The sequence below is a fragment of the Prionailurus bengalensis genome, chromosome A2 (genome assembly GCF_016509475.1).
Source record: "Prionailurus bengalensis isolate Pbe53 chromosome A2, Fcat_Pben_1.1_paternal_pri, whole genome shotgun sequence".
NCBI lineage: Eukaryota > Metazoa > Chordata > Mammalia > Carnivora > Felidae > Prionailurus > Prionailurus bengalensis.
In genome coordinates, this window is record NC_057348.1 from 153,318,078 (window position 1) to 153,335,755 (window position 17,678).

Below are 17,678 nucleotides of genomic sequence, written 5' to 3' on the forward strand. Positions count from 1 at the left end.
GATACATGGTTCACCTCACTGACGTGATCTCCTTCCTCACCCCACCTTTCCCTGTTCTCTCCGATTTCGTGGGACTACAGCAGTGGGGCAGATGCGGGGGAAGCGTCTGCTTGAAGCTAATCACTCAGGCTGTGGACAAGGGGCAGAGATAAAAGTCTGTGGACCGAGATCAGAGGACACGGGGCTGCTCTCTGTTTCATTCTTGGATTCTCAGGATCCAAACGACATTTCCAGGAACATGTAAGAGCACAGCGGCCCCCTTAACGAAAAGAATAATAAATTAGGAAGAAATTACAGCAGCTGCCCTTACACATTTGCCCAACTAACTGCTCGAACCACACCTGAAGGTTTTTGTTTTCACGACACCAACTACGCGTGCACTGGGTTACGAGTTCCAAAGACAAAGATCCTAGCAGATGTTTCTACGGTCGTTTAAATCTTTTATTTTTCTTACTGCTACTATTAACGAACATGTAGTACTCTGTGGGTGTTTCTTACGTGCCAAACGCTAGGTTAAGTATTTTATATGCAGTGATGCATTTAAATCTTTAATAACCCAATGAAGTACGTGCCATGATCGTCCTCGTTTAATAGTGGAGGAAACCAAGGTGTAGAGAGACTCGTTAAGTGTCCAGAGAACTCACAGGAGAAAGGCGAAGGAGTGAGGGCTACTGCCCAAGAGCTCTCCGGGCCCGAAGCCCGTGCTCTTTCCCAGGATGCCGTGTCTTGGAACATTCCATCCAAGCACCGAAGAGAGATCGCCCCAACCAAGAGAAGTGACTCGAAACAGGGCCTTACCAGTTGTGATCAGATAGGCATCGGGAACCGTAATATCACACACATACGGCGGCTTGGTGGTGACCAGTGCTGGACTATGAACCGCTGCTTCAGAAGTGGAGGTGGGCACAGGATGAAGGGATGGTGGGGGGTGCACAGAGCTGCTCTCATGGGGATTCCGACTCGTGGTTCTGCTGCTCAGGGTGCTGCCGTCCACAGTATCCCCAGGGGCAGCACCGGCGGTGGGGGTGCTCGGATCAGTGGAGGCGAGCACTGGCAAGTCTGTGGGTGTGAACGATGGGCCCACGGGGACTGGCTCTGTTGGAAGAGGTGAGGGGCTTGCCTCAGAAACAAACGAGGAGGCTGACGACGGGTACACATCGGTGACTGGGAGCGTAGTGCCGGGAATGACTTTGGAGAAAGAGGGTAAGACCGACGTGTGACCGTCCGAAGCGCTGACACTGTCGCTGGAAGGTAGCGGGGTTGGAAAGAGGGAAGACTCCACGACAACGGGGGTTGTACGAAAAGCAGTCAGAGGTGATGCGGAGTGAGTCCCAACGGTCAAAATGTCGAGGGTGGGCCCAGAACTGGAGGGCGCCAGGGTGGTGACCGCCGATTCATGGGCAATGAGTGACCACTCAAGATAGGAGGTAGTTTCAGTGAGGGCTGAGGTAAAATGACCTTCGGGACCGGTCAGCAAAACCGTGGACGCCTCAGAGACCTTGAGAGAACCCGAAGGGAAGCTGGAGAGTAGGGGCATTTCAGAGTAACCAGGAAGAAAAGTGAATGTATTTGAAAGAAGGTCTGAACTTGGCCAGAGCTGCGAAAATTCAGAGCTCGTGGGATTAGGAACGGAAAGCGGAGGGGCCTCCAAATCGACAGAGTCGGACAACGGGAGTGTCTCAACCAAGGAAGAAAACGCCTGAGAAATGAAGGCCGACGCATCACTCGATGTCCCTGAAGACGGAGAGGCAAGTGTTTCTGAAGATGGAGACACCCAACTGCTGGGTTCCAGGGGTGGAGTTGAGAAAAAACTGGATGCGGAATCCAGACCGAGGCCGGTGACATGTTGGGAAGAGCTGCCGGGCTCCCAGTCGAGGGAGAGTGAAGGCTCTACTGACGATCCCCGAGTAGAAGACATGAAAGGACCTTGGTCTCTGCTAGCGGGCGACGGCGTGTTCCGGTTTGCTGTGCCCGAGTCAGGGAGCACGCTGCCGAGGAGCGAGGGAAACACGGCTGTCACGCCGGGGGGCGTTCCTGGGCTTTCGGGGACAGAGGAGGAGCCCAGAGTGGCAGTATCGGGTGACACTGGCACCGAGAGGCGGCCGCGGGAAGGATCCGCTTGAGTGGTCCCAACGCTCCCCGTACCCACGTCGTCGGCCGAAAGACCGACGCTGGCTCCCGAGATGCCCGCGGATGGAGAAGAAAGAGGAATAACCGGTCGGGAGGGGAAAAGTGTATTAAATTCCTGGGGATCGTCTTCAAATTCAGGGAAGTCCCCTACTCTGCTGCTCGGCGGAGAGAGGCTGCTCACTCCCAGCGTGGTCACCGTCAGGGCACCATCCCCTGATCCGACGTCTTTCTCCACCACGCTCGCTGACGCAACGTGCCGAGGCGACGCCACGGCGCAGGACACGCACCACGTGTACGGCCTGAACGGAGCCGCCGGGCTCGGGACGTGAGTGTCTTCCACGGGCCTCAGGACGCCTGACTCGCCAGGCAACCCTGACGCTTCCCTGGCGCTGCCGGGAAGAAAGGGGTTATAAGAAACATCCGCTGGCCGAGCAGAAAAGGACACAAGCGCGAGAGATGAGAACAAAGCCGACTTTGTACGGCCGCGGCCACAGGCAAGGGCTGTCTGTGCCAGACTTGCAGCGGGGTCTGTTCTTGGAAAGATGGTTTCTTCCAGACTGCGACTCAGAGCCGTAGGCATGTCGGGGTATCTGTCCGTGCCTGTGGCCAGAACATCCTCCGGAGGTGGGGAGACCTCGTCCCAGGAGGGAAAAGCCTGTGGAGGGATGCCACTGCCTGACAGCGGAGGCTGTGCGGCCAGAGAGCCAGAAAGAAGGGTTTCTCCATCCTCTGTTCCTGAAGCCGCGATCTCCGGCAAAGTCCTGCTTGCCGAGTGCCCGTAAGTGTCAGTAGGATAAAGCACCAAATTCCTACTGGGACGCGGCAGTATGCCCTCAGAAGTGGAAAAGGCTGACCAAAAAGCACTGAAATGACTGGCGGACTCGGCATACGTTGTTGGCTGTGGCACTGTGTTTTGCCAGGCTGACGTCATTTGCTCATCCTGGAAAGAAATAATGGGCAAAGAGGGAGTCAGCACTGGCGGGCTGACTGGGAGATGCTGTAGCGGAGAAACCAGGCGCGAAGTGGCCCAGGGAGTTTCCGGCAAAAAGTTATCCATTTCATCATCATCTCTGACCACCTCACTGCTCATCATCGACACATAATTGGCCACAAGGCTGCTGTGATCTGCCATACTTTGGGTCAGTGTTCCTGGGTTTAAAAAGACTGTATCAAAAATAGTGGCAGATGGAGATGATGTGACCTGGAGAGAAGGGCTTTGCTGGGACCCTGGAGCAGTTTCTGTTAAGGCCACATGTGCAGTGCTGTGCACGGTGCTTTTCTTCATCGTGAGCTCCACGGAGGATAAAGAGAGGTTGTGCTGTTCCAGAAAGAGCTCATCTACAGAGAGAATAAAAGCTGGGTTAGTTGCAATCAAAGCCATACTGCTAACGCTTTGTTTCAGATGTAAGAATTTATTCACTGAACAAATATCCACTCGACTATGAATATGTACAATTCACAGTTGGAAGTGAAACGGCTAATTGGGAGCCAGAAATTGCCAGAACAACCGTCAGGGTAATATCCACAAATATTCATCAATGTGAGCACCACCTTCACTTCAGCTTGTGTGGAAGCAGATCCTGCCATTTTTTCTCTTACTTTCAAACGACACCACAGAATACCGGAAATGGAGGAGGTCTTAGAAGGCTGTGTGGTCCATTCTGTCTCATTTATCACACAAGAAAGAGAGATGAGAGAAAGTAACTAAATCAATTACATGATCACCCAGACAGAGGTGGAGTGAGAACCTCAAGAGAAGCCTGCCTTGAATTCCAAGCCCACATTCCTTCTCTTCCACAAGAGCCGGCTCTCAAGAGAAATGAACACGAGAACCCTGAAAGCATCACTCTCTACGCAGGTAAGAGAGTTCAAAAGATCCTAGTTTAGGGCCACCCACACCAAGGCCCCAGACTCCCTCCAGGCTCGGCTCCCATCATTCCCTGTTCCACTCTCACACCTTCCTGACTACACTCTGGCCCATCCAAACTCCCTCTGGCTTAGGGATTTCTGCACATTCTTGTCCCTCTGCCTGGGATGCCCTTCCCCGGCTCTCCACCGGGATTATTCCTACTGGCCCTGCAGATGCAACACAGATACTGCCTCCTCCTTCAATGCTCTAAAGTGGAGTGAGTGCCTCTCCCAAGGCTTCTTACCTGTCGTATCCCTTAGCAGGCCTCACTTAAATTAACTGTCTGCTCATTACACTGCAAGCTTCCTGAAGACAAGGACAGTTGATCTGCCTTCCCAGTGCCTAGCACAGTAACTGACATATAGTCAGAGCTCAATACATGTCTGCTAAATGAATGAATGCATAAATGAATGAATGAATGAATGGTGTCTGAGAACCAAGTTCTGTTATGTGCCCACAACATCCTATCTTCCTCTCAAAACTTTCGTATTCTTTACCCTTGTGACAGCTGTCTTGATCATGGACGTGGCTGAGGTGTCTCCACCTATAATTCGGATACAGAGAGGCAGGATATGTACTGGCCCAGGCCCATAATGAAGGCCCAGAGCACATGGTATGTCCACTGAAGCACAGGCTGAGGACTGAGCAGCTATCATGACCCATAACAAGACCCTCCTCTTGCTTGTCCAAACAGTCTATCAGAACGTGAGTGTGTGAATCGTTTAGAGACAATCTTGAACTTGACCTTTTTACTTTATTTCTTGAAGTAAATTGTTTCTGTTCTATTCCTGGCACTAGGGCAGACTGGAGATCTCAATGTCTTCTCACATCATAACGCTGAATTATGCTTACTAAATGTTCGAAAACATCTTTTTACGTGACTAGATGAGCCTGCAAGGCGATAAGGGACGTGTGCCATACACAGGAACAAAGGAAGAGTTGGAGTAGTCATCAAGCACTGCAGTCACTGGAGAGAGGGCCACTGGACCAGAGAGCCTCAGATAGAGGGACACTTAGAACACGGGGGAATAAGGGACAAGTGTTGGGTCTGAACAGGTAAAGAACACAAATGAAGACCATCTCCAAAAAGGTGAGACCTGAGAAGGACCATACTCTCCGGGCAAGAGTGAATTAGGAAGAAAAACAGCCACCTCTCTGAGAACAGTAAGAAAAAATATCTGTCTCAACCTTGACTTTATGTATTTTATAAAATGTTCTCCCAACTTTAGAATCTTTATTACTTGAGTGGTCCTAAAAATAGTATGTTTAGAATCATGACTCTCCAACGCCTATCAGAGGTTAACATAAATCATCTCTAGAAGAACACTCACAGAGCAGGCATCAAAGTATTCGTGCAGCTAGAGTTCCAATAAATATGAGTGCTACATTTAAAATTACAAAACATGTATAGAAATAAGGTACTATGAAAAAAGGTCAAGAGAAGCCCACAGAAATAGTGTTGGAGCTGTAAAGACTTTAGATACTGGAATGTGGGATACATTTTTTTGTTTTTGTTTTTGTTTTTTTTGACGTTTATTTTTGAGACAGAGAGAGACAGAGCATGAATGGGGGAGGGGCAGAGAGAGAGGGAGACACATAGAATCGGAAACAGGCTCCAGGCTCTGAGCCATCAGCCCAGAGCCTGACGTGGGGCTCGAACTCACGGACTGCGAGATCGTGACCTGAGCTGAAGTCGGACGCTCAACCGACTGAGCCACCCAGGCGCCCCGGGATACGTTTTTTAAAGTATGTTTAATCCACTTAAAATAATAAAGAGGAGACTGAAAACATGAGTAAGGAGCAAGAGACTGTAAAAATGGCCAGAAAGATTTGAAAAATAATTCAAAGAATACTTAGAAATGAAAAACAGAGAGACACCGGCTGACTGAGTCAGAGGAGCATGCAACGCCTGATCTCAGGGTCGAGAGTTCAAGCCCCACGCTGGGTATAGAGATTACTTAAACAAATTTAAAAATTTTAACAGTTAAAATTTTGAAACTCAATATGCAATATACAAAATAGCAATTTAGAGGGGCCCCTGGGTGGCCTAGTTGGTTGAGTATCTGACTTTGGCTCAGGTCACAATCTCACAGTTTGTGATTCTGAGCCCCGCATTGTGCTGTCAGCACAGAGCCTGCTTTGGGTTCCCTCCCTCCCTCCCTCCCTCCCTCTCTTTCACTCTCTCTCTCCTCCACTCCCCACTCACACTCTCTCTCTCCAAAGTAAATAAACATTATTTTTTTTTTTTTTACATAGCAATTTAGATATAGCTAAAGAGAGATTTAGTGAACTGGAAGATAGATCTGAAAACTATGCAGAAGGGAGTACAAAGAAACAGAAAAGTGAGAAATATAAAAAAGAGAAGTTAAGAAGTATGGAAGATAGAATGCCACAGTCCAACATACATTTGATCCAAGTTTTTAAAAATTTTTTTTTTTCAACGTTTATTTATTTTTTTTGGGACAGAGAGAGAGACAGAGCATGAACGGGGGAGGGGCAGAGAGAGAGGGAGACACAGAATCGGAAACAGGCTCCAGGCTCTGAGCCATCAGCCCAGAGCCCGACGCGGGGCTCGAACTCCCGGACCGCGAGATCGTGACCTGGCTGAAGTCGGACGCTTAACCGACTGCGCCACCCAGGCGCCCCATTGATCCAAGTTTTTAAAAGAAATAATAGAGGGAGATGGGTAGAGACAGTATTGAACAAACAGTGCTAAAAACTGTCCAAAATTAGTAACAGACATGAATCCTTCAATTCAAGAAAACCAAGAAATTCCAAGTCAGGTGAATTTTGTAAAAATTCACACCTACACACATGATGACACCACAGAACACCAAAGACAGAGAGAAACTGTAAATGAACCAGAGAAAAATACTGGCAATTACACCATCAGGTAACCCCTTCAGAGAACTAGGAGCCAAGTGATAATGAGGAAAATCTTCAAAGTGCAAAGAGAAAACATCCGACATCTTAGATTTGAATAACTACTACTTTCTATTTGTTAAATTAGGGACATTTTCAGATAAACCAAAAGTGGTAATACCAACAGAAGACCTTCAGTAGAGGAAACTCCCTAAACAAGGATATACTTCCAGGGGAAAGGTAATTATCCCAGAAGGAAGATCTGAGAAGAAAGAACAGAGGATAAATGATAAAGATATGGCTAAATCTAAACAAATACTGGTGGTATAAATGGACAACACTACTACTATGTAATTTGTGAGGTTAAAAAACATGTACTACAGAATTAAAATAGTTTATTACAATCACACAGAAGCTGAGAGAGGGCATTCAGAGATATCTGTGACTCATCGGCAGAAATGGAAATCAAGACTAAGACAAAATTCTGTGAACAGATTTTGTGCATATTCACTAAAATTAGTAAATGATATTTAGTCATATATTTATTTAGATAAAATATTTCTAGCTGGCTCCACCAGCATGTGAATGTCACAAACTTACACCAGATATAAGCTGTTTAAAGGGTCACACTCCTTTCTATGTAATGTGACTTTTAAAAATGTGACTATTCAGCACTGTCAACAATAGCCAAATTATGGGAAGAGCCTAAATGTCCATCAACTGACAAATGGATAAAGAAACTGTGGTTTATATACACAATGGAGTACTACGTGGCAATGAGAAAGAATGAAATACGGCCCTTTGTAGCAACGTGGATGGAACTGGAGAGTGTTATGCTAACGAAATAAGCCATACAGAGAAAGACAGATACCATATGTTTTCACTCTTAGGTGGATCCTGAGAAACTTAACAGAAGTCCATGGGGGAGGGGAAGAAAAAAAAAAAAAAAAGAGGTTAGAGAGGGAGAGAGCCAAAGCATAAGAGACTCTTAAAAACTGAGAACAAGGTGAGGGTTGATGGGGGGGTGAGAGGGAGGGGAGGGTGGGTGATGGGTATTGAGGAGGGCACCTTTTGGGATGAACACTGGGTGTTGTATGGAAACCAGTTTGACAATAAATTTCATATTAAAAAAAAATTAAAAAATAAAATAAAATAAAATAAAATAAAATAAAATAAAATAAAATAAAATAAAATAAAATAAAAATGAGACTATCGTTTATTAGGGGCTCCTGGGTGGCTCAGTCGGTTGAGCGTCTGACTTCAGCTCGGGTCATGATCTCACAGTTCGTGGATTCAAGCCCCGTGTCGGGCTCTGTGCTTATGGCTCAGAGCTTCAGATTCTGTGTCTCCCTCTCTCTCTGCTCCTTCCCCACTCGTGCTCTCTCTCAAAAAATAAATGTTAAAAAAATTTTTAATAAATAAACAATAAAAAATAATAAATCATACAATAAAAAATAATATTAGAGATTTCAATACTGTTAGGCATTTGTTATCTTCCTTACAACCTGGCTCTAGGATTTCTTGTCTATGCACTTTCACTATTTACCTATCCCATTCCAAGCATGGGTAAAAGTAATCCTGATACTTCCCACAACTCTGGTGAAGTAAGTAGAGGCTGTACTTTTCCACAATAAAGGTTAAATGGTTATAAATCTAAGAAGTAATAAAATCAACATTCTGTCCAACTACGAAGCACATAGATATTAAGGTTTTTCTAAGGACAGACCATTTTATGTGCTTTAAAACTCTGCTATAATTTATTTTGAAATAAAAGATCTGAATAGACAGCAAGATCCCTTTTAAAATGAATCAGAAACATGTTTGAAAATACACTAGAGGGGATAAAACAGTAACGAAAAGGGGTGCCTGCGTGTCTCGGTGAGTTGAGCATCTGACTCTTGATTTCGGTTCACGTCATGATCTCACGGTTCACGAGACAGAGCCCTGAGTCAGGCTCTTTGCTTTCAGCACAGAGCCCGCTTGAGATTCTCTCCTTCTCTCCCTTTCTCTTTCTGTCCCTCCCCTGCTTGTATGCGTGCTCTCTCCCTCTTTCTCAAAATAAATAAAAAACTTAAAAAAAAAAAAAAGTGAAGAAAAGCAACATTTTGTGGCTAATTTATGAGCCCAAGTATCGGATGTAAATTAGAATTCCATCAACTCTATTCACAAAGGACACAGAAGAGGGAAAGCAAAGCGGTCAAAAAGATGAAAAATTCACCAGATAGTAAAAAAGAGGAACAAACACTTCTAAGAAATGTGACGTGTGCCAAGCTCTCTTCTTTTTGGCCAAGCCCCAGGAGAGGAGAAGCCAGCTCTGAAAGAGACAGTAGCTGAAATGCCATGGGAATTACTTCTATGGTTAATTCAGGAAGAGGTTAGAAAACCCAAGCGAGGCTCTCCCAGCAGAAAAGGCTTCACAGACTCGAATTTCAAGCCCTGGAGATCAATTTTCAAGCTCTAAAGCGTTAGTTCACCAGAGTGAAAGGCTGCCTCTGTGATGACAGAGAGAAAGGAAGGGGCTGGGGAGACACCAGTGCTCCTCACTCGTCACGCACCCAAATGACGTGGGGGTCTTGTTAAGATGCGGGCACCGTCCAGCGGGGCTGGGGCGGGCGCTGAGCTTCCGTGTGGCTCTCAGGTGGTGCCAGGTCTGCAACCACACTGAACAGCCGGTGTCAAGACACCTTCTGCCACAGAGACCGCACAACACATACCTACTAGGTGCCTACCCTGTACCTCAACCTGGGCTGGGATCTCACCATGCTGTAGGTAACAAGAGTAGGGACTGCCCTAGTGCCAGTGCTGAGTCATGGTGCTTAAAAATTCACAAGGCAGGGGCGCCTGGGTGGCTCAGTCAGGTAAGTCTCTCACTTCGGCTCAAGTCATGATCTCCCAGTTCGTGGGTTCGAGCCCCACATCGGGCTCTGTGCTGACAGATCGGAGCCTGGAGCCTGCGTTGGATGCTGTGTCTCCCTCTCTCTCTGCCCCTCTCCTGATCTCTCTCTCTCAAAAATAAGCATTAAAAAAATTTTTTTTTAATTCACAAGGCAAACCCACGGAATGCACAACAGCAAGAGCGAACCCTAAGGTAAACTCTGGACTGTGACAAATGATTTGTCAATGTAGGTTCATGAATTGTAACAAAGGTGTCATTTGGTGGGGATGCTGATAACGGGGGAGGCTATGCATGTGTGGGGACAGGGGACATATGGGAAATTACACCTTCTGCTCAATTTTCCTGTTCAGTGAACCTAAAACTGCTCTTTGAAAACACAAAATCTTTTGAAAAAACATATTTATGAAGCTCTTAAAAAACTTTTTTAGAAATCCATGAGGGAGATGCCCATCTCTAGGAACTTGATGGTCTTACTCTTACAAGATAAGCAAGATAATTTGGTGGGTTTTTTGTTTTTTCTTTTTAATCACATTGTTCTATCTGGAAATCATCTCCCAAATATGATAGTCGATCATGAAGTCATGGACTTTCCAACCTGAATGGATCATTAAGACTCTAGCCAATCCGATCATGTTGCAAAGGAGGCTCAAAGAGTTTAAGCTGACTTGCTTAAAATAGCACCCGGGCCGTACGGCAGCCTAGAAAGGCAGGTTCATAAATTCTCAGTGACTGAATACTCCTCAAATGCCACAGCACATTCAGTCAAACCAGTCCGTTTAATTACAATTACTAGTGAGGAAATGACACTGGAAAACACGCTAACTTCTATTATACTGGAAAGGAGCCGAAAGCACAGGCTAAATTCTGTGCTGCTGAAACCCATGCAGAGGCCTGCCTTTGGAGCTGTGAGGAGCCACCGTCCACCTGGGGACAGCTCTCAGGTACAGGCAAGGGTGTTACGAAAACAAAATACCCTCTGAGGGCTAGCCTGGGAAACCCAGTGGCAAAAATCTCTGAAGAGCTTTAATCCAAACACTTGTGATCGATTACTTCTGCTTCTGTGTGAAATTGTGGAGTTTTCAAAACGGGAGGAGTCATCTCAACCCTGTGTAGACATTCAGCCTACTACCAAACGAGAGCCCCCTGGAGTTTCCAAGAGTTTAACAAGAAAAGCAGATCATCTAACCACTACCCAATTTGGTCAATAGTTAGCAACTTTTATTCTTCTTGTAGTCCCCAGGTTGTCCTAATGATGATTTTAGTGCCATTATTAAAATCATCCTTCCCCCTTCCCACTCTTCTCCGTAGTTTAGAAAACAGGATCTTTCTTCACTTTCTTTCTCAGAACCCAACTGTACACGAATACCTTCTGCCAGATTACTCTCTCCTCCAACTGGTCCTGTTTTGTTTTTTTTTTTTTTTTTTCATCAAATTATCAGGTAGATAAGAAATACTACTTATAAAAACATATTTGCCAGGTATACAGGTAATAGTACAAAGAAGACTTGAGATCCCATCACCTAGTTTAAGTAAAAAGATTACCCTTTCCCTCTGGCATCCCCTGGGGACCCCTCCCAACCCCTTCCCTTCCACTGAGAGAGTCACTCTTGAACCGTGCCTTTCTCACAGCCTTGCTTTTCTTTCTAGTCTTTTCACATGTGTGTATCCGTAAATAGAATATATTCTCCAGCTTTGAGCGTTTTCAAACTTTATCAAAATGGTGTTATATTGCATGTATTCTGCTACAACTTTTCACTGCATATTTTTTTAGATTCATCCAAGTGTACTTTTTTCGCATGTAGTTATTATTCTCACTTCAACATGAATTCCATTGTATGAACATACTAAAATTTAACCATGTATTGTTGATGGTTGATGTACAGCTGGACCACTGTCAATTTTGTTATTACAAACTTTTTTTTAAGTTTATTTGAGAGAGAGAGAGAGAGAGAGAATGTGTGTGTGTGTGTGTGTGTGTGTGTGTGTGTACACGGGGGAGGCTGAGAGAGAGAGAGAGAGAGAGAGAGAGAGAGAGAGAATCCCAAGCAGGCTCCATGCTGTCAGCGCAGACCTCAGTGTGGAGCTTGAACTCATAAAACTTGAGATCATGACCTGAACCAAAAATCAAGAGTCGGATGCTCAACCAACTGAGCCACCCAGGCGCCCCTACAAACAGTTCTGATATGAATTTTCTTACCCATCATTTGGTACACAAATGTATACATAAAGTATAGATGTTCATGTGAGTACGTGTGTGTACATGTATGTGTGTGAATAGGTATGCTTGTATGTGTGCACTTGCCTTTTGAGAATGTATATGCATGTGCACACGCATGTGTATGTGCATGGGTGTTGATGTGTTGTGTACATATGCACGCACGAGAATAGAACTACTGGGTCAGAGGAGATGTTCATCTGAAACTTTACTAAATGATGCCAAATAAGCTTTCAAAGCAGTTGAATCAATTTATAATCCCACTCTTGATCCTGCAAATTCTTACTCATACTTAAACATTCCTGGCCATTCATGTTTTTACTAATCTGGCTGATGTGAAAGGTTTTAAGGTTTTAATTTGCATTTCCCTGATTACAACAGACATTGGTGTTGCCTCTTCTACTGTCTTTTCAATTCTACTGCCCATTTTGCTATTGGGTTGCCTGTCTTTTTCTTTTTTTTTTTTTTTAACGTTTTATTGATTTTCGAAAGACAGAGACAGAGCACAAGCAGGGGAGGGGCAGAGAGAGAGGGAGACACAGAATCCAAAGCCTGGAGCAGGTCTTGAACCCAGGAACGATGAGATCATGACCTGAGCCGAAGTCAGATGCTTAACCAACAGAGCCACCCAGGTGCCCCCTTCTCAGGCATTTTTAATACATTCTGAATACATAATACTATGTCAGTTATAACTTCTCCCAGTTTGTGGCTTGTTGACTGATTCTCTTTATGTGGCCTTTTGATGAACAGAAGTTCTCAATTTTAATATGGTCAAATTTACCAATCTTTTCTGTTACTGTTTGAGACTCATGTGCATTGGTCTTAAGACAGAAGGTTTTAGAAATCGTTCCCTACATCAAAAGCCATAACAATAGTCTTATATTGTCATACAAAGGTTTTAAAGTTTTGCCTTTCTCACTTAAAGCCACGTGTGCCTGGAGGTGTAAAGTGTGTGCATGCAAGTATGTGTGTGTGTGTGTGTGTGTGTGTGTGTGTACATGTACATAATGTGAGCATGGACAAGAGTATCCCAGACCTATGTCACTCAAAGCAGTTGCACTTTGCGTTACCGGCCTGCAATGAAATAAGGTGCTTGAGCCAGGATATAACTCAACGCATTGATTCTTCAGAGAGTAGGTTGTGCTACAAAAATATGTCAGCTGAACCAGAAACCATGCTCTGCAAGTGGTCAATTTATGCTCTGGTCTGAGTTCCTTATCTCATCTTGGATGGAAGACAAGAGTTTGCAGGCCAGCTCATTGCACAGTACCATCTGGGCAGAGGATGTGGGATCTGTACAAGGTCCAGTGGGGTGGGGCGGGTGGGGACAGAACTGGTAATGCAGCCCACTGAAGAACACAGAGAAGACCAGTATGTCTGGGAGGGAGGGAGGGAGGGAGGGAGGGAGGGAGGGAGGGAGGGAGGGAAGGAGGGAGGGAGGGAGGGAGGGAGGGAGGGAGGAAGGAAGGAAGGAAGGAAGGAAGGAAGGAAGGAAGGAAGGAAGGAAAAAGTGCCCAAAGACAAGATTAAAGGGAGTTAGGGGATCAGAACATTCAAGGCTTGGAAGCCATGATGTTGCAGATAACAATTTAGTAAACACAATGGGAGGATTGCGTTCCAATGGGAGCATTGAAGGCATTTAGATGCATGACATGATCAGAATGGTGGTTAAAAATCCCTCCTGCTGTAGTATGAAGAACAGGTTAAAAGGAGGCAAGAGGAGATGTGAAGAGACTGGTTATATGGTCACAGCAGTTGAAGCTTGAGAAGACAGTGGCTCACATCAGAGTCGACTTTTCAGAACTCTGCTACTCAGTGGGGCCAGGAGACCATCAGCATCAGCCGGGGTGTTTCAGAAATACAACCTCTCTGGCCCATCAAGACACTACTAGGTCACAAACTGCTTTCAACAAGATTCCAAGTGATTCGCGTGCCCGTGAAAGTGTGAGAGCACTAGCCTGAGATTTTTTTTTTTTTTTTTTTTTTTTTTAAGAGAAATCCACATGGAGATATCAAGTTTGCAAACAGATATGTGAGCCCGGAGATAAACCTGCAAAAGTAAGAAGGAGAAATCTGAGAAGCAGGGAGAACCAGGAATGTGAGATGACAAGCAAACAGAAAAAGAGTTTAGGAGTCAGGAAGGGGTCTGGATGACCCAGAGAGGTCAAGAAAAGGAAAGCTGGGAAGCACCTCCTAGATGTGACAATAGGTCTCTTTAGCCTTGTGGTGGCAGAAGTCAGGTTGCCGTGGGTTGAAAAGTGACTGACAGGTGATGTAATGGGGAATATGTGCAGCAACTTTTGGGGGAGGTTTAGCTGTACAGGGCAGGAGAGGAACAAGATGACAACCAGAAGGGTCCAGGGAAAGGTGTCTGCTTCCCAGATAATAGGTAAGAATCACCGAGGAGCTCAATAAAGATGCAGGCTTCTAAAAATGCAAAATGTCAACCCAATCAAGAGAAAACATCAGACAAACCCAAAGGCATTCTATTAAAGACCTGACTCTTCAAAGACCTCAAAGTCATAAAAGACAAGGAAAGACTGAGGAACGGTCATAGACTAGAGAAGACTAAGGAGATGTGACAACCAAATGCAATTTGGGATTCTGGATTGGATTCCAAAACAGAAGGGAGAAAACTGGTGAAATCCTGTAAAGTCTGTAGTCGAGTTAACAGAATTGTACCAGGGTTAATTTCTTCACTTTGATAACTCTACTAAGATGATCTAAGATTCTAACATTAGGGAAAGCTAATTAAAGGTCTATGGGAACTCTGTGTATTAATTTTTTAACTTTGTTATATGTCTAGGATTGTTTGAAAATAAAAGCTAAATTCAGGTTGTCATTCAGTAGATGGGGTGGGGGGCTTAGGAATTGGGGTGTGCTTGTGTTTGCTGCTGTTCTTATTTCAGAATCAACGTTTTGAACCAACGCCATGGGTAATTCTACTGCAAGTACAGGGACTTTTCTTTGAAAGGTACTGGGCTAGAGCAATACCAATGGAACAATCCAGAAGAGAGGAAGAGATGGAAGATGCAGTGGACAAGTGAGGAACCCAGGTGGGAGAGGAGGAAGAAGAAATGGCAACCAGAGGGGAACTGGCCTTTGATCCTCAATTGGAGGACAGACTGAGAAGGGGAGTGCAGAGACAGGGCCTCTGTGCACACATGCTGGTGAGAACAGGAGGGAATTTTGGTCAGAGGAAGGACAGGGCAGAGCACACTGGAGAATGTGTGAAGTCGACACGGAGCGGGGAGCAGGGCTGCCTACAGACATAAACAACATGGCCAGGCTCTACCAAGAAGCCACAGTCTAAAACAGAAAGGAGGTTCTCCGTGTCCCATGCTGTTCCCAAATCAGCATCTCAGCCTACATTTGGATGTGGGGCCTTACCCAAAGAACAATGGCTGATGAGCTCTCTGCAAAGAAAAGTATCAACCTCAGAGTGAATGGCAGTACCCAACGGCATAGCCCCAGTGTTTGAAGATCTCAGACTATGTGAAATTCCTTTTACAAATCTTCCTGTGACATCTTTTGTTGTTCAACTTTTATTAAGTCACAGGCAACATTAAAATGCCTACATTCCCATAGTGCACATCTGTTGTGGACTAAATTACATCACCCACCCCACCATAAAAATCCGTATGTTGAAGGTCTAACCCCCCAGTGAGGCTGTATTTGGAGACAGGGCCTTTCCAGAGGGAGACATGGTTAAATGAGGTCATCCAAGTCGGGCCCTGATCCAACAGGGCCTCCTCGTAAGAAGAGGGGGAGACACCAGAGCTCACTCTCCTGGGGCACTGGCACAGAGAAACAGCCACGTAAGAACACAGCAGGAAGGCACCATCTGGAAGCAGATAGAGGCCTCACCAGAGACCACCCCTGCTGGCACCTCGATCTTGGACTTGCGGCCTCCAGAACCATAAGAAAATAAAGGTCTGTTTTTTTAAGCCCTGAAGTCTGTGACACTTCATTTTAACGGCCCAAGTGACTAAGACAACACCTTTCATTCCCAACTCTAACAAGAGGCACTAGGATGGAGTAGGGATTACCGGAGACAGGAGCCTACAGGCTTTGGGCCCTACCCTTGTCTACCACAGTTAATCGCCAACTTTTTTTTTTTTTTTTTGGTATTTATTTTTGAGAGAGCACAAGTGGGGGAGTGGCAGAGAGAAGGGGACAGAGGATCTAAAGTGGGCTTTGTGCTGACAGCAGCGAGCCCAACACAGGGCTCGAACTCATGAACCGTGAGATCATGACCTGAGCCAAAGTCGGACGCTCAGCCAACTGAACCACCCAGGTGCTCCAATTAACTGCCGACTTTGAGTAACTCAGTTCACATTCCTGGGTCTCAGTTCCGTCTTCAGCTAATAAGATATAGAGTTCCCGAAAATCACTACCTGAAAAACGAGCATTCAAGTGTTGAGTCTCTATGTGCAGGCCTGAAATATGACCCTGTGCTCACGCTATAGGTTTTCTCTGTCGGGGTTTTCTGTTGTTTGCAACAGAAACAATTCTGGCCACATAAGCAGGAGGGGAAATCAATGGAAGAATACCAGAGGGCCCACAGAATGGACAAGGGGCTCAATTTCAGAAGAGACACAAAAGCCAAGTGCGACCAGGCAGCAGAGAAGCCTGCCACAGACAGCGTCCGCTGACGACACACGCTGGAACTCTGCGGGCACAGCTGCCAATGGACGGCCACCGCCCTTGCCCGCCCCCCAACTCTTCTACTTCGTGGCAAAACTTCTGCAAAATTCAAAGTCTAGCTGGGAGGGTCCCACTGTCCATGCCTAAATCACATGCCACATTGCCCATCAACCCTGCAGTCCTCTGACCCTCTCACAATGAAAGACTTCCTGAAAAGGGAAAAGGCAGCTTCCCAAAATGATAAATGGCCACTACATCAGTGGCAGGGGGTGGGAGGGGGGGGGTTGGTTTTAGCCAATAAAAAGCATGGCCCTTCAACACTGGTATAATATGATCCCCGTCAGAGAAGGAGACAACAGGGCCAAAAGCTCCAGAACATTCCACAGAGAATAGAAGCGGGTCCCATTCTATCTCAAACTTGCTCACTTCCCTGGAGAAATCCCCTATAATTAGTCATATCTTCCATTTCCTCCTCTAGGAGATGGGGACACAGATAACAATTAAGATTTCATTAAAACACGAAGAGAGCTAGTGAGTAACTTCAGAAAACAACAACTGCACTCAAGACTAAATAAAGGTACCACAAAGCTTCTTAAAAAATTCTTACTATTGGGAAGGCTGGGTAACTCAGTCGGTTAAGCAGCCCACTTCAGCTCAGGTCATGATCTCATGGTCTGAGGGTTCAAGCCCCACATCGGGCTCTGTGCTCACAGCTCAGAGCCCGGAGCCTGCTTCGGATTCTGTGCCTCCCTCTCTCTCTGCCCCTCCCCCACTCTGTGTCTCAAAAATAAACATTAAAAAAAAGTTTCATACTATTACAGCTAAGACATCAGTAGTTTTAGTGCCCCATCCCTTATCCGTAGTTTGCCTCCACAACTTCCGTTAGCTACAGTCCAGAAGCACATGATTCTCCTTCTGACATATGGTCAGAAGGTCAACAGCAGCCTAACGTGACATCATTCACTTCACTTCACCTTGTCATGTAGGCATTTTGTCATCACATACCAACACAAGCAGAG

General features: G+C 45.8%; 1 protein-coding gene across 1 annotated transcript in view; it reads right to left on the bottom strand.

Moving 5' to 3' along the window:
• KIAA1549 (KIAA1549 ortholog) overlaps positions 1-17,678 on the bottom strand; it is a 163,013-nt gene that overhangs the window by 89,952 nt on the left and 55,383 nt on the right. The window contains exon 3 of the mRNA XM_043589639.1: positions 799-3,468. Coding sequence (XP_043445574.1) covers positions 799-3,468 — 2,670 coding nt within the window. The remainder of the gene's footprint in view (positions 1-798; positions 3,469-17,678) is intronic.